Here is a 27634-nt window from a genome sequence, read left to right as displayed (position 1 = left end):
AGACAGTTCTTTTTGTAGCTCTCTGTTTAATTTTGAAAGTCTGTTCGTATCTCCCAATGGCTTTGTGGTTTGAATCTATTCTTGTATCTCCTTTGTACAGCCTCTGGTTGTACTTTTCTTTTGAATGAATTGATACTTTACTTCTTATAAAAAAAATCATTATACAGCACCAATATAACAATATAATTCCACCACTGGTTTACACGGTGCAAGAAAAGTAGAGGCCGACAGTATGCAAGAAGTACAAATAAAAATATTTCATGGTTGTTGCATTATACTTGCATTGAAAAGAAAATCATTTTCTCATGCCAAACAACAAATGGGGCAGATAAAATAAAACCATGATAGAAGTGCAAAAAAATATCCAGGTTAATGATCATACATGTTTTACAGGTCAATATTGACAACATAGTTTTCAAGGCACCAAGGCAAGGCTAGGCGACAGGGGGGCACCTTGTCACCTAGGCAGGCGCCTAGGTGATGGATTTTTTTTAAGTAAAACCATATATCCTACGGTAGTTCCCTAGGTTCCATAACCATCTTTCCTTAATTATTATTCATAATTTTCATAAGAGAAGTATAAATTTCATGTTTAAGCCTAGAAAATCAACATTTTATGAGAAGAAAAAGAAGAAAGGAAAGAGGATTCAAAAAATATAGGGGCTGAACCCCTACTTTTGTTATAGGCAAGAAGAAAAGAAAAGGTGGAAGAAGAAAAATGTGTTGATTGGTTCAGGTTTTGAAATTTTTGAGGGTTCAATCAAGGATCAAACTTTTGATACGATACAACCTGTATCGGGTGTATTGTATTGTATCTTTGGGGTCCTGATACTTGTTTACAGGTGTTTTCAGGGACCCATTTTTGAATAATATATATATATATTTAAAAATGAAATTGAAAACCAAAGAAATAAAAAAAATAGGAGTATCGTTATAAGCACCGATTCACCTCTGCCAATACACAGAGGTGTATCGATACTTTGAACCATGGGTTCAATACAGCAGTTAGCAATGCTTGTGTTGGTTAAACCCTAACAAAATAAGAAAATAATAAAAAGAAATTAGTATATAAACACATAAAATGAATATTCTAGTTTAATAATGTCTATTTTATAATTATAATGTCAAAAAATTAAAAATATAAAAGTATTTTATAACCAATTGCACAAAACTGCTTGGCGACTGGGCGAGGTGAGCCTCCAAGGGCGCCTTGTCGTCTAGGCGCCCGCCTAGGCGTCACCTTGACAACTATGATTGACAATTCAGGTTGAAGATAAACAATTACCCAAAAAAAAGAAAAGAAAAAGATTCAAGCAGATTGACAAATGGATTTGGCGCAATAAACAAGGTTGATGCATATCTATTTCAGTGTACTATTTTCAGGACCCAGTAAGACCTAAAACAAAACGTCTAAAGCACATTCCCAGCATATGAGCCAATGCCTTTCGAGTTTCAAAGAAAAAAAAATAACTTTCACTATTCACGATGTAGTGAAACATTACTAACACCAAGAGGTCTCTTAACTTATTTTTGTCAGAACTATTAGACTAGAAAAGGAGTGTACAAATGTATACACCTTTACTATATAATGTGCAAACTTGCAAGTGGCCTCATATTAGTGCTACTGCCACCTTTTAAAAGATGTAATAAACCCAATCAATTTTTTTTTTCAGTTTTTTGATACACATGTAATGCACATGCCTCTTCAGTGGTACAAATAAAAAGAAAGACACAAAGCAAATACAACAAGAACAACCAAAAAAAAACAAGGGACAACAGCTCCATCCCCAATAAAATATAACTTTCAAATACACACACAAGTATGTGTGTGTGTGTGCGCGCATCCCCGCTTCCCCCATATGCATATCTAATCTGCCCACTAACTGGAAAAAGGAGGTCATGATACTGCAAAATAGAAAACAACATAGCACAAATATCAAAATAGAAGACCTGGTTACCAACAAACCCCATCAAAAACTGCAACACATCTATGCAAAACATCTAACCTTTAAGGACCAAATGTCACTCCAACCTTTTCCTCTTGTCCTAAAATATGAGCCTCTGCCCAATCAATGATGCCAGCCATACAAACAACTAACCATTAGAGAAGGATTGCCTCATTCAGACTACCTCTCATCTTATAGAAGATGAGTCTCTATTTATATTTGAAGTTGTACACTGAGCATCTCTTAAGGTTCTTTTCTATTTTTCCACAAAAGGTGTGAAACCTGTATACAAATGTGTGGCAAAGACAACTTCACAATGCATAAAATGCATGAAAATCTCAGCCTGTACATAGATATTTCAACCTGCCAAAATTGGTTAATGGACCAGCAGATTCTCTTGAGAAGGCAGTTTATCTCAAGGAAGGTGATATATTTTGGTGCACATTTATTTCAACACCATCTTTCTTTTGTGAATCCGGCTCTTGGCATTTTACGTGTCTTAGCTTCTTTTCCTTTTTTTTTCTTTTTCTTAATTATTACAACATGAGTGGCTACCCTGCTTGAACTGTTGCAAGTACATATATTTACATGAAATACCTACCCTGAAAGGTTGCAAACTTGTAATTTTACATTAAGAATTCTGGTATTTCTTAATATAATAACTATAGTAATAACATTCACCAAACAATGGTTACTACAAGGTAATTTGCACCAACAAACTAAGCAGGCTTCTTGTTTTGAAATCAATACGTAAGTGAAAATGCATGCAGGGTTACATATAGCAATGCAGTACAATAAAATCTAGATCATTATAAACAGATGTCAGAAAGAAATTGAGCATATATCTAACAGTAGGATTATCAGATAACTTTAGCACAAGGGAAAAACTGAAACAAGCATGAAACAAATCACATCTGCTACTTCTGAACAATTGATCACCTGAGCAAGCTTGAAACTGGGAGAGTTTTCTTCATACTTGGCCACAAAAAAATCACGCAAGCTAGTGATATTAGGAAACCTACTTTTGATAGAATGAAGTGAGGCCTGTAAAACAGTAAATTGCTATCTCATTATAGTTTAAAATGTTTTATTGAAAAGTGACTACAGATATTTAACAAATTACCGTATCTGGAATTGTTTCGATAAGAGCTGTGTAAGAAGAAGTAACCAGGACTTCATATGGACGCAACCAGAGTGGGAGGCCAGCTTCTTGAAATATATCTATCATCAACAACCATGTATTAAAAGAATTACCTTATAAAAGAAAGTACCTTATGCTGAGCTTTTTTTTTTCAATTTCATAAAAGTAAAACCATTTGGTGTATAAACATTCTTAGTGATGGAAAAATAAATTATATAAAAGATAAAAGTGAACCATACAATGAGTATACTAGAAGAAGCCAATGACTCCACAAAAGAGGGAATCACAGTCTAAAAATCAACATACCAAATCAGAAAAGATACTGATCAAAAAATTAAAAGAAAAAAGACTGCAAAATGATTCCCCAGGACCAAGCAGATAAAAAGTCCCCCTGCTTATTAAGGTACAACTTGGGCAGGATCAAGCCGAGCATTCATTAAAATTTGAAAGGGCCTGATGGTAGCGAGTTGTGTTGGGTATTCTCAGCCAGGTGAGATATGTAGGGATGGAGGTGTTGAGTCAGGTAGAGGATGCTCTCAAGGTTTGGAGGGGGGGGCAACTGTTTCAGGGTTGGGGTAGAGAGAGACAAGAGAGATAGAGCAGGAGATAAGGCAGAAGGGAGTGGTGGGGGGCAGACAGTGGCTTGCAGTGGTGCTCCAAAGTTCGTTTGTGCCAAACTTGGCTTTGGACAAGTCTGAGTTGCCTGAAAATTGGGAGGAGTCTTCAACCACTGAAGTGTTGGTTGGCAAGCTGGGCGTCAACCTGGTTCGTAGGAGGAAGGACATGGAGAGTTGCAAGTCAGTTGTTTCAGCATTGGCTACAAAGAAGACAAGAACTTCGAACAAGACACACATTGTGCATGTTACCAAGGTTTTCTCACATCTTAAGGATGATATTGTTGGGCCAGGCCCAACCAATAAATTTAAATAGGTGTGTACAACAGACGGGGTATCAAATCCAAAGCACAGACCAGGTTTACTGGCAGAGACGTCAGATTTTGAAGGTGGTGGTAAGTAAACTGGATCTTTTGATGAGCCTTTCTGGGGAGGAGTCAATTAAAAGTGAAGGGGCGAAGGGAGTCAGATAGGAAATTGAGAAGATGGAGGGGGAGGTCATGTCAAAGGGGGAAGGAGGTGAAGCAAGGAAGCATGGATATTAAGAAGCTTGTTGATAGGGAGATTGAAGTTGGAAAATCATCGGGTTTGTTTTTCTTGGGAGATGAGGCTTTTGTTAAAAGAGCTCTTGAGGAGTTTGGAAAGAAGGAAGAGTCTTTCAAATTCATTTCGAATTCTGTAGGCTTGCCTCTTCTGGTGTTTTAGTTGATTTGTTTTCTTTGTGATGTTGCCATGAGGGTGAGCTGTTTTTTGTATGTGGTGCCAACTTGGCACCATTGGAAGTTGTATCAAGTTTTCTCTTTTCGCAAATATAATTTTCCTTTTACTTATCAAAAAAAAAAAAAAAAAAAAACTGAAAGGGCCTGGCCTGAGGCTCTGGACTTGATGCAATGTAATTCTTCTAATGGGCACCCCAACTTAAAGCTCCACTGCTTACACTTTATCTTGCTAAGGTGTCAGGAAGAGAACTAATTGGCGTTGGAACCATCCTGATCAAGCTATTCAATCTGGTTTTGAGGATCTTGCTTCTGTAATGAGAGGGCTGAAAAACCAAGGCTCTTCAGATGGGCAAGAACCCAACTAGTTATTACTTCACTACTTCAGGATCACTTTCATCTTCAACCTCAGATCAATCCATTCCCAACGCATAACCAACTTTCAGACCTTACACTAGACAAGAATTTCAGATACCCTTCATCAATCCCACAAAGACCAAGATTCCACAGTCCTGTCTCTAAATGCTCTCTACATCTAAAGGCCCTAGATTTCCTAATGAGAGCACCACTAAAGCTCCTTTTAGCCATGCCAAGGGATTGCAGCTCACACTCTTGCTGGAAAACTCACCAATTATTTGCTATCTCATAATAATAAAATCCACCAGACCCACTTTGAATTCATCTCAAGTAAAAACCACTTCGGGTACATGTTGAATGAAGATTTTAAATTTCAAAACCTATCAACACTTGGGCACCAAATTGATGATTTTTATAAGTTGAAGTCGCTGATTCAAGGTGTGGTAATGAATTGCCACATGTGCGTCCTCAAAGGCATAGAAAGTGAGGGCGAAAGTGGAAAAATAAAATCACTTCCCAACCAGGCCCATCCAAGAAAGCAGACCCAGGTGATCCTAAATGGACCAGGCTTGATCCGAGCCAACCAATTCGAGGGCTACTTTGTGAAAGCCAGCCTCAGGCTCATCCTAACCCTTTGTAGAAAGAGGTTGGGGATGTGACAAATTATCTCAACCGAGGTAATCAAAACTCTGAGCAGCCCCAATCTATGGGAGACATAGGCTTCGAAGAGCCTTTCCCCTCAAATCCTGCTGGTTCGGAACCTGTAGATGCAGTCCCTCAAAGCCCGAACCCTCCATTGCCTAGCGCTCTGGTACCGCTAGCAAAGGTAGCAACGCCACCATCCGGTGATTCTACATCAGCTGGAGAACTCTTGGCACCAGCGAAAGTAGTACTATTGGCCATGGGAGCACAAGACAGGGTAATTGTGCATCTATCCAGTCTGGTGGAGGCCATTCAACCTTCTCAAATCTATTGGGCAGATGAAACGGAGGCAGTTGATAAAGGAACTGGAAGGAATGGAGGACTTGGAGGATTTAGAGTTCTCACAGGCAAGGAACAGGAAGAAGAAAAGGAATTGCTACTAGAAGAAATATTCCACCAAAAAGAAGTTATAGTGAAGGTAAGAGAAGGAAGAAAAGGAATGGTGTTTTTGGTTGGTGAAGTTGTTCCATGGTTTCAAAGCTTCTTGGATGGAGCTAAGCAAGTGAGTTGGTTATCGAATTGGAAGAGTCATTTGAAAACTGCATGTAAAGACTACACTGCAAAGAGGAGGAGGAATGATAAAGGATGGTTTGTAAGCTTGGTGGAGAGATTTGCAGAAGGAAAAAGGCAGATGATAATTGTAATCTGAAGAGCTATACTCGAAGTAGCAAGGAAGAGAAGAGAACCACAGAAAAGAAGAGAATGTCGAACTGTACTAGCCAGTCGACCAGTTCTTTATTTATAGATGAATATAGTACAAGGTACAAGAAATTACTGGGATGCCCCTGATTAGTGATGGGACACCCAAATGACTTAAATCATTAAACAGGATTAGGCCCATTAACACAAGCCCAGTTACAAGATAAGTTAAACATAAGAATGGGCTAATAAGAACTCTTATCAGCCGAACATCACTCTAACATTCTAACACTCCCCCTCAAGCTAAGCATAGATATCAATCATGTTTAGCTTGCCATGTATGTCCCTGAACTTCGTTGATGCCAGCCCTTTAGTTAATACATCTGCAATCTGCATCTCTGATGGAGTATAAGACACACAGAGTTCTCCTGAAATAATTCTCTCTCTGACAAAGTGTCGATCAATTTCAATATGTTTTGTCCTGTCATGCTGCACAGGATTGTTGTCAATGTTGATAGCAGCTTTATTATCACAATACAGCTTGAGAGGACCCTCAGTCTTGATACCAAGCTCATTAAGGAGAGTCCTGAGCCATAAGAGTTCAGCAACCCCGTGTGCCATAGCCCGGTATTCTGCTTCTGCACTTGATCTAGCCACAACATTCTGCTTCTTACTACACCATGTGACTAGGTTTCCTCCCAAGAATGTACAGTAACCTGAGGTTGATTTTCTGTCTCCAACAGACCCAGCCCAATTAGCATCAGTGTAAGCTTCAATTGCAAGTCTGTTGTTTTTTCTGAATAAAATTCCTTTCCCTGGGCAAGTCTTCAAGTATCTGAGGATTCTTTCCACTGCTCTCATATGAGGGGTCTTTGGTGAGTGCATGAATTGACTGACAACATGCACTGCATAGGCAATGTCTGGCCGAGTAAGGGATAAGTATATCAGTTTTCCTACCAACTTTTGGTACCTTTCCTTATCACAGTATTCCTCACCCATTGATTCTTGTAATCCATGGCTTGGTTCTATTGGAGTGTCTGCTGGCCTGCACCCCATCATGCCTGTTTCCTCTAGGAGATCTAGCACATACTTTCTTTGACATATGTAGATTCCTTCTCTTGATCTAGCAACTTCAATTCCAAGAAAGTATCTCAGATTTCCCAGGTCTTTGATCTCAAATTCTGAAGCTAAGAACTCCTTCAGCCTCTTCATCTCTCTCACATCATTTCCAGTAATCACCATATCATCCACATACACAATGAGTGTTGTAAGTTTGTCATCCTGTCTCCTTGTAAACAATGTATGATCTGCACTGCTCTGAGTGTACCCTACTTTCTTCATGGCCAAACAAAGTCTCTCAAACCATGCCCCGGGAGATTGCTTCAAACCATATAATGCTTTCCTTAGTTTATATACCTTCTTTCCAACATCATATCCAGGTGGGGGTTCCATAAATACCTCTTCATGAAGATCACCATTTAGGAAGGCATTCTTCACATCCAGCTGATGAAGTTCCCAAGAGAATTTTGCTGCTAGTGACAGTAGAACCCTGATTGTGTTGAGCTTTGCTACTGGGGCAAAGGTTTCCTTGTAGTCAATTCCTTCCTTTCGTGTAAATCCCTTTGCCACGAGTCTGGCCTTGTACCTCTCAATTGACCCATCTTCCCTGTGCTTTACTATGAATACCCACTTGCACCCAATAGTGCCTTTCCCTTCTGGCAGGTCCACCAATTCCCATGTCCTTGCTTTCATTAGGGCTTTCATCTCCTCATTCATGGCTTCTTTCCACCTTGGATCAGATGCCGCCTCTGAATACCTGGAAGGGACACATACAGAGGAAAAAGCAGACACAAAGGAATGATAGGCAGGGGACAAGTGTGAGTAAAAAACATAATCGGCTATGGGATGCCGAGTGGTACAAGAACGAACAGGCTTACGGAGAGCAATAGGAAGATCCAAATCTGAATTGAGTGAATCAGAATTACCTTGGATTGCAGAGACAGATTGATCTGAGTTCAACTGGTTGCAATCATGAGGTTGAGGGGCCTTCTTCCTTCTACTGTAAGTATCTCTTTCTCTTGTTTACTGGAACCTTCAGAAGTATCAGCCGAATCTGGAGAAGCAACTGGCACAGTGGAAGTCTCACTAGGTTGACCCGGAATGTTACAGCTAGTAGTAGTGGAAGGTGCTGAAATGGGAACAAAAAAGAAGGGAGAATGAGAATCCTCTTCCAACCCACTACTCTCCCCCTGAAGAGGATTCTGAGAAGACTCGAAATAGGGTTGAAACTCAAAAAAGACTACATCCCTGGTGACATTTTTTCTTGGAGATAGGATCATAACACTTATACCCCTTCTGCGTAGGAGAGTACCCCAAAAATATTCCCATTGTAGCCTTAGGATCCAGTTTGGTCTTCTTTGGATCTTTCACATGTATGAAGCATGTACAACCAAAAACCCGCGGGGGAAGAGGAAATTCTGGAAGAGTGGGACACAAAACAGAGAAAGGGGTCTTCATACCCAGTACCTTAGATGGCATCCGATTTATCAGGTATGATGCAGTGAGAACAGCTTGAGACCAATATTGCTTGGGCACATTGTGCTGGAAAAGAAGGGCTCGAGCTGTCTCCAATAGATGCCTGTTCTTGCGCTCAGCGACCCCATTTTGCTGAGGGGTGTAAGCACATGATGATTGATGTAACATGCCTGCATTTTCCATGAATGAGTTCAGGGATCTTTCAAAGTATTCAGCTGCATTGTCTGAACGGAATTGCTTGATCTTTTTATCAAATTGTGTTTCAACCATCTTGCAAAACATCATAGTTATCCGAGGAACTTCTTCACGTCCTTTCAACAGATAAATCCAAGTGCACCGAGAATAATGGTCAATAAAACTGATGAAGTAACAGAAGCCATCAATGGAAACAATGGGTGAAGGACCCCAAACATCAGAATGAACCAAGTCAAAAGGGGCTTGAATTTCATTACTAGAAATTGGATACATTGATCTACATTGTTTTGACATTTGACACACATCACAAATTAAACTCTGACTCGAAATGCCCTTACATAATTCGGGAAAAAACATTGCTAAGGAAGAAAATGACAAATGACCTAGCCTAGCATGCCACAAGTGCAGCCTAGCTATTGACTCCACACTTTCCGGACTAGTAGTAGAAGCTTGCATGGCTGAGCTGACATCTTCATCAAAATAGTAGAGGCCCCCATACTCATGACCACTCCCAATCGTTCTCCTCGTCAATCTGTCCTGGAAGACACAATGAGATGGAAAGAAAGTTATACTGCAGTTCAAGTTTTTTGTAAGCTTTGAAACAGACAACAGATTTGAGGTAAGACTAGGAACATGTAGGACTGATTTAAGAGAGAGATCCTTGCTTAGGTCAACCACCCCCTTTCCAGAGATGGTGGAGAGGGACCCATCAGCTACTCTCATCTTATCCTGGCCAGACAACAAATGATATGTGGAGAATAAGGACATATGTGTCATATGGTCAGTGGCTCCGGAATCAATCACCCAAGAGGTAGAATTAATGGAACTAGATGCACTAAATGCAGAGGTTGTACCTGATTTGGCAAGAGAGGTGGAAGCTAAAGAATTGTTCTTCAGACGGGCTAATGCCCAACTGAAAACCTCTACCTCACTAGCTGTGAAGCCCAAAGTACTTGGTCCAGAGGAGTCAACAGCCTGCCTTGCGGTGGAAGATGACACTGTCTGAATACTCTGTGAGTTGTCACTACTGTTGTTGGTGGCAAGATTCCCACTTGCTGTGTGGCCCTTATGTTGCCTTTTGTCCTTTCTCAGAGCAGCTGGCTTCAGATGAGGGTACAGGACCCAACATTTCTCCTTTGTGTGTTTCTCACCACCACAATGTGTACACTTGAGGGACTTCTGTCTGAAAATCTATTCCCCTTAGTGGAGACTAAGGCTGAATGTTCTCCAGGTTGTTCTGTTGACTGTGTCTGGGAGTCAACTTGCATCTCCTTTCTCCTTACTTCCTCATTCCTCACCAGGTAGTAGACATGGTGAAGCTCAGGTAATTCATCTCTCCCTAGAATCTATGACCTTATACCTTCATATACCGGGTCAAGACCCTCCTCAATCTGCTTATCATGCCTCCCCTTATCATTAGCATTTTCCCAATCCAAAATCAAATGGTGGTCAAGCTCTTCCCAGAGGCCTTCCAGTGTTGCAAAGTAGGTTGCCACGGACATGTCTCCTTGCCTTAGGGCTGCAATGTCTTGGTTCAGCCTGTAGATTCTAGCATTGTTCTTTTTCTGGCCATATGTCTTGGATACTTTCTCCCAAATTTTAGCAGTTGGGGGGAAGTGATGAACAGTTCTAGCCACCCTAGGAGTCATAGAGGCCAGCAACCAAGACATGACTGTGGCATTTTCCTTACGCCACACGGTGTATTCAGGACTACCAATTTCTGGTTGTTTCTTGTCTCCATCCAAATAGCCTGTGAGGTCACGAGAGGAAATGAACAGCATTGCTGAGACAGACCACTCTCTGAAGTTATACTCATCTAGCAGCACACTTGTAATCTGCAAGCTGTGCAGATTAGGGTTTTCCAGGTTTGAGGACCTTGTAACAGGTCTGTTATCTCTAGAGGAAACTTCACCGGATAGTGAGGACATCTTGACTTCAGTCCAAGAGTTGTTCACAGTGCTGTAGGTGGTTCTGTTTAGGACTGGCCGAAGTGGTCACAGTGTCCACAGTGCTGGTAGAAGTGTTCACAGTTCGGGTACTGTGCAGTGCTGTTTAGGACTGGCCGAAGTAGCAAGTACAGGGCTGTAACTGAACCAGTTCACAGTGCTAGTAACTGAAGTTACTTCAGTTAGGGCTTGTTCTACAACCTGAAGTAACTGTGCAGTGCAGTAACTGAAGTTCACAAAGTAGGACTGATAACCGACCTGAAGAGAATCTATAACTGAAGTTACCACAGTTCTGCCCAAGTCTTGCTGGGGCACGAAGCTGCAACTGTAGAGAAGGCTAAGTCTTTACCACTTGTTCCCCCTTTCGGCTAGTGCTAGGACTGCTAAAATCAGTCCTCAACTAGGTCTGTCCTATACAGACCTCTCTTAGTAGCCCAATAGCTACTATTTGCTGGAGATAATCTAGTAGGACATCTACTTCTGGGTCTTACTTCCCTTGAGTCCTACAACCAAGAGAAACCCTAGGTTCGAACTTGCTTTACTCTCTTACACTCCTAGGTCTTCACTGCAACAACCCAGAAAAGGAAGAGAGAAGATGAAAAGACAGCAAGAGAAGACAGTGCGCCTGCTGAAACCAGGAAGGAGCTAATGCTCTGATACCATGTAATCTGAAGAGCTATACTCGAAGTAGCAAGGAAGAGAAGAGAACCACAGAAAAGAAGAGAATGTCGAACTGTACTAGCCAGTCGACCAGTTCTTTATTTATAGATGAATATAGTACAAGGTACAAGAAATTACTGGGATGCCCCTGATTAGTGATGGGACACCCAGATGACTTAAATCATTAAACAGGATTAGGCCCATTAACACAAGCCCAGTTACAAGATAAGTTAAACATAAGAATGGGCTAATAAGAACTCTTATCAGCCGAACATCACTCTAACATTCTAACAATAATCATACCAGAAGGGAGAAAGTCGGAAGGGTGGACGAGAATGGCAGATGAGTTATACCAAGTTAGATTAAGGAACTGGAACAGAGAAAAGAAGAATGGAGAGAACAAAAAGGTGATGTAAAAGGAAAGTGAAGGGTTGAAAAAGGAGGATATGAAAGAGATAAGAGAAAAGGATGGAAAAACTGGGAGTGGAAATTAAAACTGATGCAGAGGATACAGTACCGGTGGTTTCGTGTGTTTTGATACCAAAAGTGGGGATAGAAGGAGATAGGGGGGAATGGGAACAGAAGATGATTGTCTGCAAAGCAAGTGGTGAAAGCGCTTGATTTCATTCTGTATCTGGGGGAAGTTTATAAAAAGTTAAAAATTGAAAAAACGGCTATTCTTATCCCCTTTGATGATAAAAAAAAGCCATTCTCGATCTGGGGGATAAAGCGCTTGATTTTACCAGGGTTGAAACACAAGAAGGCTTGGTGACAATAGAAAATTAGTGTCCACCTTGCAATACAAAAATATTAGACGGAGGTTGAATCTAGCTGAAGCTTCTGGGTTTACCGTTCAACCTTTGGAGGAAACTCATATTTGAGAAGACCACCATGGCGATGGGAGGAGTCCTCATTTCATTCAAGAAGTTGGATCTGTGGGCAGCAAGTTTGAGAGTTGCTGGGGTGAAAACTGAAGCAGTCCCTTGTTCCATAGATGTGCTGGCTGAAGGAACCTGGAATAGAATCTGGATTGCTTCGGAGGTGGAAGCAACACTGTGGCTTGGGAGAGCAAAGGTTGAAGGAGATGGTAATGTGGCAGGCTGAGTTACATGTGGAGCCACACAGAAGAAAGAGGAGAGACAAGTAGGAGAACACGTGTTCTGCGTATCCGAAGATGGGAGAGGGAAGGAGGTAGCTATAGCACCAAATTACCAGAAAAAGGACATGGTTTCAACTATTGAAACAGATGGAGAGAGATTTAGCCAAAATCAGGACCCAAATTTAGGACAGGGTGAATTGAGGCACATAAGACCGGCCATAACCGATAGCAGTGAACCAGGGGGTCATAAAAACCCGATTCGGGAGGTTTTGGGCCAAACTGTATGTGACCACTTAAATAAACACGTGACCTCTAAAGGAAATGTGGTGATAGACAATGTGCAAGGTCTATCATCGTCTCCTTGGCTGAAGACCACGAACGCAGATCAAAAGGGGAGGTTGCAAGGACAGCAGCGGAGCTGCCCATTGATCGAGCACCCCAATCCAAGATTCACAAGGAATAGACAAAGGCGGGGGGGAATAGCGATGTGTACTGGAGTAGTTCTGAGGTGAATGATGAATGGTCATCCTCAGACGAGGACTTGAACATAGGAAGTATTCAAGCTCTTGTAGCTCCACCAGTACTGGAATTGGAGGACCTCTTTCTGGAAGATTTCTTTAATTTAAACATTGAAGAACAGCGGCAAACGGAAAGATTGACTGATCAGGAACCAAAAAATGACGCTCTCGAATTTTAGGGTGACAACTTGTCTCCAGGTAAGAGAAAATCAGAACAAGTTCCAAAGTAGGGGCAGGGGATTTTGGTGATATTAGGGTCAACCCAGGAGATCCACACAGAAGTACCACTTAGGGGTGAGACACAAATTTTGTCTCCGACTCAGTTGCGAACTATGGAGTCTGACCAAGGCAATGCATTCACAGAGAGTCCTTTCAACCAAACAAGCATTCCCTCTAATAACTTGCAAAAAACTCAAGGTACGTCTGTGCTTTAAGGTTTGAGTACTAATGGTGAAGTTGTTGAACTTGCAGAGGTTCCATCATCGCGCCAGAACTCGAACGAGCCCTTGGGTGTAGAGGCTATTAATGAAGGAGCAGGGAGTGGGGAGAAAGAGGTTTGTGAGGAGGTAGGAGGAATGGTGGGAAAGGAACCGGAGAGATCAGCAGGGATAGGTGTAAAACAAGTACAGTCTAAAGAAGACAGGGGAGGGCAGGACAATGGACAGTAGATCAGATGAAGATACTCCTCTAAAGCAAACGGCAGAGAAGATGGGTTTAAAAATTAACAACCAAACAAAAGATAGGAACCACAAGGAGGGAGAGGGAGGTGAAGGGAGAACAGAAAAAACCAAGATGGAGGAGCCGAGAGATCAAAAGGGAAAAGGGAAAAATAAAGAAAAAAAAAAGGGAGGGAGGGAACAGTGGAAAGAGGAAGAGTGGTAAATAGGAAGAAGGGATAGGATTGGGGTTCAGGTTAGGATTCTAGGAATGAAGATACTAAGTTGGAATGTGAAGGGATTGGGTAGTGCAAATAAAAGGAGAATAATTAAGGAGGTAATTACGAAGGAAAAGCCAGAAGTGGTGTTGATTCAAGAATCAAAATTAAAGAATTTGATAGGAGGTGGTTAAGGAGCATCTGGAGGAGTGGGGGAATTGGGTAGGCACAAGCACCTGCTTGGGGAGCATCAGGGGGGGTTGATTACTCTTTGGGATGAGGATTCAATAGAGTGTTTAGAAGAACTAGCAAGCAGCTTTTCAATCTCTCTAAAAATGCAAAATGTGCAGGATAACTTAGTGTGGGTGCTGACAAACATTTATGAGCCGAACTCATATAGGGAGAGAAATGGGATGTGGGAGGAGTTGACTGATATAAGAGGACTGGCAGGGGCCGTGGTGTTTGGAAGAGGACCTTAATGTGATTAGACAGGTTAGTGAATCCAATAACCCAAGGCATAGAAACCTTTGGGCTTAAGGCGGTTTAGCTTTACTTGGTCTAATTGCCAGGAGAACCCTACCTTCTCTAAACTAGATAGGTTTCTAATATCTGAGGAGTGGGAGGAATCATTGGGAGAATTTGTGAGGAAGAACCTTGCCTAGACTTACATCGGATCATTGGCTGATCTGTATTTTTTTAGAGTCAAATGGATCAAGGAGGGTGATGGAAACAAAAAATTTCCATCGGATGGCAAATGGGAGAAGGAAGAATTTCATATCTTTTTTAGAACTGGAGGATGGAGTTGTGACACAACAAAAGGATATTGCGAAAGCACTGGAAGATCATTTCAAATCAATTTACAGAAAGCCTGTTTCTAGAAGATGGAAGATGGATGGTTTGGAATGGCCAATTTTGGATGGCTAACTTATGCAGGGAGTTGGAGAAGCACTTTGAAGGGGAAGAAGTGAAGGACGCAGTCTTCTCCTTTTATAGATCAAAGGCTCCTGGACCAAATGGTTTCACTATGACCTTTTACCAAGACTGTTGGGAGTGGATTAAAAGAGACTTAATGAAAGTTTTTGAGGAATTTTATCATAGGGGATTTGTTAGTAGGAGGGTAAATGCTACTTTCATAGCCTTGATCCCTAAGCAGCCAGGTGCTTGTCACCCTAAGGATTTTAGACCAATCAGTTTGGTGGCAAGTCAGTACAAGATTTTATCAAAGGCTTTGTCCTGTTGGGTGAAAAAGGTCTTTCCCACAATCATCTCTCAACATCAAGGGGCTATCCAAGAGAGACAGATTACAGATCACCTGTTAATAGCTAATGAGTGCGTGGAAGACCTTAGAATTTCTAGGAGAAAGGGCATTGTGTGCAAATTGGATTTGGAGAAAGCTTATGATATGGTAGACTGGGGGTTTTTAATTGGAGCTTTAAGGAGACGTGGTTTCGGTTAGAGATGGTGGAAGTGGGTTAAGGGGTGTTTACAAATTTGTCATTTCTTGGTGCTAGTGAATGGGGTGGTTGAAGGTTTTTTTGGTGCCTTAAGAGGAGTTAGACAATGTGATCCTTTATCCCCTTTTCTCTTTACTATCATAGCAGAGGCTTTCAGAAGAATGACTGTAAAAGCAAATGAATTGGATGTAATAAAAGGATGGAGAGTGGGAAGGAAAAGGGTAGTGGTAAGACACCCTACAATTTGGAGATTATATAATAATCTTTTGTGAGGATAAGGGAGATGAAGGAGCTGGTAACCTAAGGAGGTTCGTCAATCTGTTTGAGAAAATGACAAATTTGAATATTAATCTCAACAAAAGTGTGGTGGCTGGGGCTAATTTAGAGCAAGAAGTGATTAAGAATTTGGGTGTTTGACGAGTGACTGGCCCTTGAAATACCTAGGACTCCCACTAGGTGCAAACCCTAGATCTCTTGGCTTTTGGGCCCCAGTAGTGGAGAGATTTGAAAGGAAATTAGCAAGGTGGAAAAGGAATTACATCTCTCTAGGAGGGAGGATCAAACTTATCTACTTTAGCAAACCTCCCTATGTATGCCTAGGGCTATTGTTAAAAAATTATCTCTCGGTTTTATGCATGCCTAGGGCTATTGTTAAAAAATTAGAAAAAATAATAATGAATTTTTTGTGGGAACCGGGAGAGACCAAGAGAGTTCATCTTATTAGATGGGAAGTAGCTTACAAAGGAAGGAAAGTGGAGGACTGGGTTTGGGGAAGTTGAAAGAGAAAAACTTGGCCCTTTTAGGAAAATGGTTGTGGAGATTTCCTCTGGAGGTAGATAGGCTTTGGCATAGGGTAATAGCCAGCACCTTCCAAGTTTCCTCAATTATATCAAGTATGATCTGAATTAAGGGAACAAAATCAGGTTCTAGGAAGATTTGTGGGTAAGGGAAGTACCTCTGAGGGCATCATTTCCTTCCTTGTATGCTCTCTCTTCTTTTAAGGGTAAACTAGTTTCAGATTTTTTAATCCCCTCCCCTTCTTTATCTGGGTATGGGTGGAACTTAGGATTTCACAGAAATGTTAAGGATTCTCAGTTGGATTTGGTGACAAACCTTGTGCAATTGCTTGATGAGGTTGTTTTAGATGCGAGTAAGCAAGATTGTAGAGTTTGGTCTTCTCACCCTTCGGGTGTCTTCAGCTATGCTTCTTTCTTTAAAGCTTTGGCATCCTCTGATTCTAATGGTTCCTAATTTCCAGTTAAAGAAGTGTGGTATCGCCCTATTCCCCCTAAAGCGAGTGCATTCAATTGGCAAGTTTTTCATAGTGCAATTAACATGTGTGATGTGTTACAGAAAAGAGGCCTGGTTGGTGTCTTTCCCCGAACTAGACCCTCCCAAGTGGAATTAATTCTTGGGATCTTATCTTGGTTTGAGGTGATCTCTGGCCTTAAAGTCAATTGGAACAAGAGTCAAATAATTCCAGTGGGTCAGGTTTCAAATTTAGCAGATTGTACTGAGATTTTGGCTTGTCAGATTGAGTCACTCCCAATCAAATATTTGGGTCTTCCTCTGGGGACGAGTTATGGTTTATCTTCAATTTGGGACCCGATAATTGAGAGAATAGAGAGAAAATTGGCTTCTTGGAAAGAAAATACCTTTCTTTTGGGGGTAGGGTGACTTTGATTAAGAGTACTCTTTCCAATTTACCCACCTATTTCCTTTCTCTTTTCCCTATTCCAAACAAAGTTGCAAGTAAACTTGAAAATCTTCAAAGGAATTTTCTTTGGAGGAGCTGGGAAGAGGAGAAAAAAGTTCACTTGGTAAGTTGGGATCAAGTCTGCCTCCCCAAAGATGAAGGGGGGGTTAGGCATAAGGAAGTTGAAATCTTTTAATTCTGCTCTGCCCAGCAAGTGGATTTGGAGATTTGCGGCAGAAAATGATGCCTGGTGGAGATCTCTCATTGCTGGTAGATATGGGGTGGAATGGGGCAATTGCAGAACTAGGGACCCTCCTCCCAGTTGGGGAAACTCTTTGTGGAAAGGGATAATAAATAATTTCTCAGCTCTTGCTGTTGGGGTCTCAATTAAAGTTGGCAATGGTGATTCCTTTCCTCTCCTCTTCCAGTGTGCTTCTAACCAAGAGGCTTCTGTTGCAGAATGCTGCAGTGTATCTGGTGATTCAGTTCTTTGGTCTCCTTCATTTAGAAGGAATCTTTTAGACTGGGAGGTGGATGAGGTTATGAACCTGTTGACCTTTCTTCAGAATCAAGTGTTGGATTTCAGCTCAGAGGATAAGTGGCAGTGGCAGTGGAAGTGGAATTCAGATGGTGCTTTCTCTGTCAAGTCTCTGGTTTCTAATCTCTGTAGAAGGGGTGTTTCTGATTTCCCTTGCCATCAGGTGTGGAATTCCATCAGCTCAACTAAATCTAATTTCCTAGTTTGGACTATGGCTCTAAATAAATGTCTGGTTAGAGCTTACCTTGTGAGAAGGGGTATTCAGCTTTTGGACCTGTCATGCAGCTTGTGTGGGAGCATTGCTGAAACCACTGATCATTTGTGCATTCACTGCCTGTTTTCTTCTCAGCTGTGGAATCATTTCTTCAGTTCTATTAATTTAAGTTGGGCCATGCCAAGTTCGGTTAAGGAGCTGTTGTGTTGCTGGAAGCTCATGGGGTTGAACAAGAAAAAGAAGAGTGTAGGAAGACCATTCCTAATGCTGTGTTATGGTCCATCTGATCTGAGAGGAATAGAAGCTGTAGCAAGGCTTTAAGTCCAGAAGAGCAAATTCAGAAAGCAGTGGGCAAGTTGATTTCTTGGGTGTCAGTGTCTGAGGATTTCAGAAATTGTAATGTGTCTGCTGTTTTTCTTTCTAGTTCTTGGTGGAATGTGTAACTGCTGATTCGATCAGTTGGCCTTTCTGGGACTGATCTCAGCTTCCCTTGTGTATTTCTTGTTTCAATAAATATTACTTTACCTTTTCCAAAAAAAAAAAAAAAAAAATATGTGAGTCAAATGGTGAGACTGCCTATCACTTGCAGATTTCTTGTCCCTATGCTAACTGTGTTTGGGAGTGGTTTTTCTCTCTTTGGTTGCAGGAGGAATACCCCTGAGAGTTTGGACAGATTGTTTGATGAATCTACATTCAGATGGCCAAGAAAGAGGGGCAGGATATTGTGGAGATGCACAAGGGCAGTGGTGCTATGGTCTCTGTGGGAGGAAAGAAACCGATGATATTTGAAGGAAGAAAAAGGTGCAGAGAAGCATTGATAGATGGAATTACAGCCAAAGTGGTTTTCTGGGTTAAATCCTTGAAACTCTGTTTTGATTTTACATATGATATTCTGATAAGGAGATGGAGAACAATTGCAGCACTACCCTCTTCCAAGAAGAAAACTATAAGGCTATGTTTAGTTTGAAGGAAGATTTGTAAAGCCTTTCTTAACTTTCCCTTCCTTTCCCTACTCTTTCCTTCAAACCAAACACAGCCCAAGGGACTGGGCTCCCCCGGAAAATGGGGTTATTAAAATGAATTTTGATGGATGCAGTCTGGGTAATCCAGGCCCCTCTGGTATAGGACAGGTGTTCAGAAATGAAAGGAGGAAAGTGGTTGGTATGTATTCAGGTTCATGTGGACAGGGAGATCCGGTTACAGCTGAACTGACGGCAACAGTGTTTGCATTACAAAAGACAATGGAGATAGGGTTGAGAAAAATGATAGTTAGGGACTCTAAAGTAGTTATCAGTTGGCTAAGACAGAAAGAACAAGCTCTGTGGTTCTTAGAAAAGAGTTCAAGAAGATTAAAAGATTTACAGAAGGTATGCAAGTGGACTTTCAAAGGATTCCAACATCGGCTAACAACATGGAAGATCAGTTAGCAAAACAGGGGGGGTACACAAGGAAAGCTGTTTCTGGGCTCAGATGTTATTAATAAAGTAAAATTGGGTGTTTCTTTGGCATCTAGGATGACCTCTGATCATTGGCCCATAGCAATAGGCAAGGAGGAAAGAAAGAGTGGTGGCCCTGTCCCTTTTAGATTTGAAAATATGTGGTTACTTCATCCTGGGTTTATTGAGAGAGTTAGGGAGTGGTGGTACGAATGTAACCCAATGGTGGAATGGGAGGGGATGAAATTCCATAAGAAATTACAATTTTTGAAAGCAAAGAGTAAGGAGTGGAATCTTTTAGAGTTCAGGAGGTTAGAAGAAAGAAAGAGACCTTTGATAGACCAAATTGAAAGCTTGGATTCTAGAGAAGAAGGGGGAGAATTTGGAGAGGGAGACAATGAACTTAGAAGATATTTGAGAAAGCAGCTAGAGGACTATCTACATAAGGAGGAAATATGCTGGAGGCAAAAGTCCAGGTGTAAATGGTTGCAAGAGGGAGATAGGAACACCAGGTATTTTCATTCCTTGGCAGATGGAAGGAGAAGGAGGAATTTTATATCCAAATTGGTAGTGGATGGAGTGGAACTAACGCAACAAGAGGAGATTGTCGGGGCATGTGTAGAACATTTTAAATCCATTCTAAGAAGGCTGTAAGTAGTGGGGTGTGGGTAGAAGGGTTGGACTAGCCAAATGTAGGGGTGGACAATAGAAGAAGGCTAAAGAGGGTTTGAGTTAGAAGAAATCAAGGAGGCTGTGTTTTCTATGGATAGAACAAAAGCCCCAGAGCCGGATGGGTTCACAATGGCTTTTTATCAGGATTGTTCAGATATTTTGAAAGATGACCTTCTATTGGTGTTTGAAGAGTTTCATGGGAAAGGAATTGTTAACCCAGGAGTGAACTCCACCTTTATAGCTTTGATTCCAAAAAAGAAAGATGCCTACCACCCAAGGGATTTCAGACCAATCAGTTTGGTTAAAAGCCTATACAAGATTATTGAAAATGTGTTGTCTTTAAGATAGAAGGAGGTATTGTCAGACATCATTGCACAAAATCAAGGAGCCTTTGTGAGTGGAAGACAGATTACCGATCAAATCCTCATTGCTAATGAGAGTGTGGAGAGTTTTAAGAAGGATAAAAAGAAGGGGGTGGTGTGTAAGTTGGACCTAGAAAAGGCTTATGACTTGGTGGACTGGGAATTTTTTAGGAAAGTTATGACCAAATTTGGGTTTGGGGCCAAATGGTGTAAATGGATCATGGGTTGTATTCGGAACTGTCATTATTCAGTGCTAGTGAACGGGACAGTGGTAGATTTCTTTCCAACCATTAGAAGTATAAGACAAGGAGACCCCCTTTCTCCCTTTGGGAAAAGTTGTGTAGTGGGTGTGAATTTGGAGGAGGGAGAGATTAAGGAGAGTGCAGAAGTGCTTGGGTGTGAAGTTTCGAAATGGCCTTTGAATTACCTTGGATTGCCTCTAGGCGATAACCCTAAGAGAGAGAGCTTTTGGAACCCGGTGGTGCAAAGATTTGAAAAGAGACTTGCCTCCTGGAAAAAGAATTACCTCTCTCTTGGTGTAAAGACTACACTGATCAAGGCCACGCTAGCAAACTTAACCATCTACTTCATGCCAGTATTTGAAGTCCCAATAAGGTGTCTAGCAGGTGGGAGAGGATGATGAGAGACTTCCTTTGGGAGCCGGGAGAGGAGAAGAGGGATCATAGAGTTAGATGGGAGGTGGTGACCAAGAGAAAAAACGGTGGTGGTTTGGGGCTTGGGAACATTAGAAAAAGAAATATGGCTCTTTCGAGGAAGTGGTTGTGGAGATTTCCATTGGAGCATGAGAAGCTTTGGGCTAGGATAGTGGCAAGCATACATGGGCTGGAGCAAAATGGATGGGATGCCGGAATCAGAGTTAGGACCACAAGTACCTCTCCTTGGAAAGCCATTCATGATCTGCTACCAGTTTTCTCCCCTTATATCAGGTATGACTTGAATTCAGGAAACTCCATAAAATTTTGGGAATAGATTTGGGTGGGGACTGCACCTTTAAAAGATCAGTTTCCTTCCTTGTATGCTCTTCCGGACTTTAAGAATGAGCCAGTTTCTTCTTTCATCACCCCTTCCTCTTCCAGTTCTAGGCCTGAGTGGAACCTGGGTCTGAGAAGGGTTGTGAGGGACTCAGACTTCGATAGTATTTCGAGCCTCCTCGATCTTCTTGATAATGTCTTCTTAGACCCCTCAAAGGTGGACTCTAGAATTTGGACCCCTAGCCCAACTAGCTCCTTTTCCTATGCTTCCTTCTTAAAAGTTTTAAGCCAGCCCACTAATTCAGTTACCCCCCCTTTCCCGGTTAAGGAGGTTTGGTGCAGACCAATTCCTCCCAGGGTTGGTAGTTTTTGTTGGGAAGCCTATCTGGAAAGAATTAACACTGATGATTTGCTCCAAAAGAAGAGACCCAATACTTGCTTGTCACCTCATTGATGTGATCTCTGCAAAGCGGAGGGGGAAACTGGTGTCTTGCCAATTTGCAAAATCTATTTGGGAGTGGACCTTTTCTCTCTTTGGATGTAGTTGGAATCCTCATCCTCCATCAGACATGCAGAGTCTATTCTCCCCTTCTTTTTTCAGGTGGAGAGTGAAAAGATGAAGGATTATGTGGAGGGGATTGAGGGCTGCAGTATGTTGGTCACTATGGGAAGAAAGAAATTCCAGGATTTTTTTCAAAAGTTGAGAAAGGGCCTGAAGAACTGAGGGCTACAATTCATATTAGGTTTGTACAGTGACTGAAATCCTTAGTGCTATTTACAAATTACACAGTGGATGACATGCCAAGGAAGTGGGGTGAAATTGCAAACTGTTCAAAGAGCAAAATCAGTAGTGAGTGTGCCTTGGACCCCCCCCCCCCCCACCTGCTGGATTCTTAAAACTGAATTTTGATGGGAGTAGTAGAGGGAACCCTGGACAGTCAGGGATTGGAGGTGCCTTCAGGGATGAGAATGGGGTCATTTCAGACTTGTACTCGGGCCCAATTGGACTGAGGGACTCCCTTAGAGATGAGATTTATGCAGTTATGGAAGGGATCCAGAAAGCCAAGGAGTTGAATATCAAAAAACTCATAATTGAAGGGGACTCGGAGGTGGTACTAGAGTGGCTGAATAAAGATAATAGTAGCCTATGGAATTACAGTAATGAGAGGAAAAATTTTCAGTGGCTGGTGAGGGAGATGGAAGTGAAGATGAGGTGGGTTCAAAGATCAGCTAATTCTTTAGCTGATGGATTAGGTAAACAAGGGGTAGAAAGGGACTCAATGTTTTGTGCTAAATTGTAAATTACTGTTTCTAAAAAAAATTGGGTGTTTCTTAATTTGTCCTTTCAGGGGTAACTGAGGTTACCCTTGGTGCATCTGTTGGTGTTAATCATTAATAAAATTTTCTATTGTTCATAAAAAATGGAGGCAGTTGAAGGAAACTCCAAAGCTGTTGTGGGTTAGAAGTTCAAAATTTGATTATTGAAGGAGACTCCAAAGTTGTTGTGGGTTGGCTAAAAAATCCAGATTCAGTGATCTGGTGCTACAGGGGTATTATGAAGAAAGCTAAATAGTTCTCAAGGAACATGAATGTTATTTTTCAGTGGGTGGGTAGAACAGCTAACACCATAGCGGATGGGTTAGCTAAACAAGGGGTATCAAGGGAACAGTTTTTCTGGGCAGCATTGTAGACTTTTTGTTACTAGTCTGACGTAGTACATTGTTGCTATTGTGAGAGGTACCAGCTCGAGCCCCTCCTTTGGGAAGGCTGTATTGTAATATCTTATTGATTTTATTGAATAAAATTCAATCATTTATCGAAAATAAATGGAGGCAGTTGATACTCAGAAACAAAGACAAGCCCATGTGAGTGTGTCTGATTGGGTTAAGCATAATATTCTGGATATGGGGAGACCCCTTGGGGCTTCCTTTGAAGGGCATGAGAATGAACTGTTGGCACAATTCTTGGCCATTGAGAAGAGGAATGCTAGGGGAGGTGAAGAGGAGCTGAATGCAACAACTTGAGTGGAATATGAACAACAATCCTGGGTTGAGCAAAGTGGGAGAGAGCGGGGTAGTGGTTCAAGCAGGGGTAATGCCAGCAAGGGTGGTGGTGGTGGTAGGATGCAGGGGGTCTGGAGGACCATTGGAGAGGGGTGTTTCTTCTGGTTGCAAATGAAAACTCTCTCTTGGAATGGAGAGGTCTTGGGGCCCCAGAGAATCAGTGATCTGTTAAATTTGCGATCAGGCAATGGGCTTTGGAAGTGGTGATACTCCAGGAAACCAAAAAACAATCTTGAAGTGATTCCTTGAACAGAGAGTTGTCGGAAGGACTACTGCAAGAGTTTCTGGGGGTATTCTCTTGCTTTGGAACACTGAGGTGGTTCAGGTTCTTGACTCCATATTGGGGCAGTTTTCTCTGTTTGTTAGATGCAAATTAGTAACAGGGGACTCAAAGTGATTGCTTATAGGGGTGTATGGACCTGTTGATGCTAGTAGGAGTCCAGAAATTTGGCAAGAACTGGTGGAAGTCTATGACAGGTGGCAATTACCTTGGTGCATTGCAGGAGATTTTAATTAATATAATAAGGTTCACGTTTGAAAAGAAGGGCGGAACACATCTCTCCTCTGCCATGATGAAATTTGGAGACTTCATTGATAGAATGGGTCTCATAGACCTCCCTCTAGAGGGAGAACTTCTCACTTTGAACAATTTTAGATCCAACCCGATTCTATCTAAGTTGGATCACTTCTTAATTAATGGGGATTGGGAACAAGAATTACCAGACATAGTGCAATGGACTCTTCCTCGGCCAACTTCCAATCATATGCCTATCCTATTGTAAATGGGAGAAGTTAGTTGTCATCTAGGTTCTTTTTTATTGAAACTCATGTATTTTGAGGTTCCTGCCTTTCTAGAGAAGCTGAAACTCTGGTAGGAGTCTGCCCCCTCTCTAAGAAAACCCAGGAGGAGCTTTGAATTGAAGTTGAAGTGTCTAAAATTAAAAATTAAAAATTGAAGTCAGAATGAGGTGGATTGTATTCATGAACATAAGGAGAGGATGTTAATTACTATTAAGAAGTTGGATGAAAGGGAAGCAATTGATTCTTTAACAGAGGTGATAGGAGAAAGAGGTCTGTGGCAAGAGATGAATAAGGGAGGTTCACTAAAATGAAAGAAATATCATGGAGGCAGAAATCTAGGGTCCTGTGGTTGAAGGTAGGCAATAAGAACACATTTATTACCAGATGGTCAACACTAGGCATAGACAAAACACTATGTCGAGTATATCAGTAAATGGGGAACGGTCAGAGGGGTAGCAGGAGGTGGCAGAAGGTATAGTCTTTTTCTATAAAAACTTGTTTACTGAAGTGGATGTTGGAAGACCTTTGTTCAATGGCGTAATGTATGATCAATTGTCTGAACAGGATAGGGCACGGTTAGAGCAACATTTTGAAGAGGACTAGGTGTTGGCTAACTTAAAGGACCTGAAGAGAGATAAGGCTCTGAGACCCGATGGTTTTTCAACAGGCTTTTACAACAGATGCTGGAGTTTTATCAAAGAGGATCTAATGGCAGCTATGAAGGAATTTCATGATGATTGTGAATTGTCTAAAGGGGTCAAATCCACTTTTATTTCCCTTAATACCAAAGGTGCAGGGTGCCTCCAACTTAGGACTACCGCCCCATAAGCTTAATTGGAAGCTTTTATAAGGTCATAGCAAAAGTTTTTTTTTTGATAAATAACTATCATTAAATTTCACTAGAAGAAAAGGATTACATCTGTTACAAGCATCCCAGTGTGAGGCATGAGGTGCAGCCTCACTTTTTAACAAAAATATATAGCAGATTAACAAATGGGCCCAGTACATCTGATCCCTAGTTACCCCTTGCTTAGCTATAGAATCACCCAGTTCACTGGCCTCCCCTCCCACCCATTGTATAATTAAAATCATTTGTTGTGTGATTGATTTGAATTTCTTCATTTCATTTCTGTAACACCAAATCACTGAATCTGGGTTCTTTAGCCACACCACCACCTTGGAGTCCCCTTCTATCATCGATTTCTCCACTCCTAAATCTTTTGCAATCTGAATGCCTTGTAGGGCTGCATATAGTTCTGCCTTTAAAGAGTCCATGTCACATTGGTCCTGAAAATATGGCTTTTAAATTTCCTTCCTTGTCTCTCACAGCCCCTCCTATGCCAGACGGACCTGGGTTGCCTTGGCTGCTCCCATCAAAGTTTAGTTTCAGCCAATCTTCAATGGGAGGATTCCAAACCAACCTTGCTTTAATTTTCTGTACTGCACTAAAGGCTATGAAGCTCCAATTCCTCCAGATAACATCAAAAGATAAATATTTGAAGAGGTCCAATGTTTGCAACCAATGTATAACCCTGGTCATAACACACTCCATAATTTGTTGTTTATTTCTTTCCTTCTCTTGGAAGATTCTTGCATTTCTTTCTTCCCATAATTGTCCAGATCACTGCTGCTCTAGTGCATCTCCACATTATTCTTCCCCTTCTCTTTGGCAATCCAAAGGTTGATGGATCAAACAGCATTTTAATCTCCGTTGGCATATTCCACCTACACCCAAAGAAGGAGAAAAACCAATCCCAGATTATTATAGCAAAAGTTTTGGCCAATCAGCTCTGCAAAGTAGTAGGAAAATTAGTTTTGCCACATCAAGGTGCTTTTGTGGATGGGCACCTGATTCTTGACCGCCCTCTGATTGTGAATGAATGTATGGATTCAAGGGTGCAACAAGGTATTCCAAGTGTTATTTGTAAGCTTGATTTGGAGAAAGCATATGACAACGTCAACTAGAGTTTTGTGGATTATATTTTGGGGAGGATGGGCTTTGGTTTAGTTTGGATGAATTGGATCAAGTGATGTATATCTTACCCTTGGTTTTCTATTATGATCAATGCCCAATGGTGATCCTACAGACTACTTCCCAGGGGAAAGGAGTTTGAGACAAGGAGACCCTCTTTCCCCTTTGCCATTCTCTCTAGTTATTGATCCTTTGGGCAGGATGGTGAAGAAAGCTAAAGAAGGGGGTTATATTGAAGGTTTTTCAGTAGGAGAGAATGGTCCAAGTATTCCCTTGTTGCAATTTGCTGACGACACTATAGTTTTCACAAGGGCTAGGCAAGATGATCTTTTTCTAAGGTGTTTGCCCATCTGTTTTGAGGCAACCTCTGGGCTGAAGATCAATTTACAAAAAAAGTTAGCTGATTCCAAATGGAGATGTCCCTCACAAAGATGAGTTAGCTGCTACACTTGGCTGTTGAGTAGGCTCTCTTCTAGGGGTTAACATTGGCTGTTGGAGCCCAACAGCATAGGCTGTTGAGATAGTATCTGGGCTGGGCACGTTCTGGGCAGTTCACCTATTCACGTCCATGCTTTGATTTTAATATAAGTAAATTAATAAGTAATTACTAATTTATCCATTCTCACGGTAACGTGGCATTCCCCGAAATTCTCTCAACAGCATAGGCTGTTGGCCCCCAACAGCTAAAGTTTTTCCCTCTTCTAGGGGTGTAAATGGATCGAACTCGAATGAATCAGGCAATATCCGAATTCGAATCTGATTAGAAAATTCAATATCCGATGGATATAAAAAATTAATGTTTGAATTCAAATTCGACTAAATATTCGAATATTCGATTTGATTCAAGTTGAACCAATTAATTATTTTAGGTAATTAATAAATATATAAAATAAATGTTTTATTTATATAAAGTTGTGAAGAGACTGGGCCGTATGGGCCCTAGCTCATTACAATCTTATTGTTAGTTCTTCCTTGTTTTGTTTCTTGATGGGCCTTTAATTCTTTTTTATGCTTTCTTTAAGCATGTTGATGAGCTGGACACCCACTTAAGGGCAGACTTGTAATTTATTCAATCTTTGTAAGATTAATAAAAGAATCGAGAGATGGAAGAGGAGACCATCGAACCCCTTCTTCTTCTTTCTCACTTCTCCATTTTTTTCTTCTTCTTCTTCTCTTTTGTTATAATCTGAAATATTTTACAGTTTTTTATTGGACTGTATCACATCTAAAGTATATAAATATATAAATTATTTATACAAGTTAATTATATATAAATTATATAAAACATTTGAATATTTTATATATTATATATGAGAATTAAATAATCAGTCGAATTCAGAAATTTATTGAATCATATCCGAATTTGAATCCGATTAGCAATCCTTTTGTATTGGCAGGTATGCTGGAAAAGCTCCTAAGGAATTTTTTGTGAGAAGGTCCAAATGAAGAAAAGAAATTTCATATGGTGGCTTAGGACAAAATTTGTGAACCT

The 27634-nt window shown here is 41.2% G+C and overlaps 1 protein-coding gene across 1 annotated transcript in view; it reads right to left on the bottom strand.

Moving 5' to 3' along the window:
• The window catches only part of LOC104606763 (phosphatidylinositol 4-kinase beta 1-like), a 54309-nt gene that overhangs the window by 7212 nt on the left and 19463 nt on the right, over positions 1–27634 (bottom strand). Inside the window, exons 9-10 of the mRNA XM_010272129.3 lie at positions 3070–3167; positions 2886–2990 (exon numbers count right to left, since the gene is read on the bottom strand). Coding sequence (XP_010270431.1) covers positions 2886–2990; positions 3070–3167 — 203 coding nt within the window. The remainder of the gene's footprint in view (positions 1–2885; positions 2991–3069; positions 3168–27634) is intronic.

Source organism: Nelumbo nucifera, chromosome 5 (assembly GCF_055504915.1).
Source record: "Nelumbo nucifera cultivar China Antique chromosome 5, China Antique-T2T, whole genome shotgun sequence".
Taxonomy (NCBI): Eukaryota; Viridiplantae; Streptophyta; class Magnoliopsida; order Proteales; family Nelumbonaceae; genus Nelumbo; species Nelumbo nucifera.
Note: the sequence above shows the minus strand (reverse complement) of the source record. Positions and strands in the feature narration are given on the sequence as shown.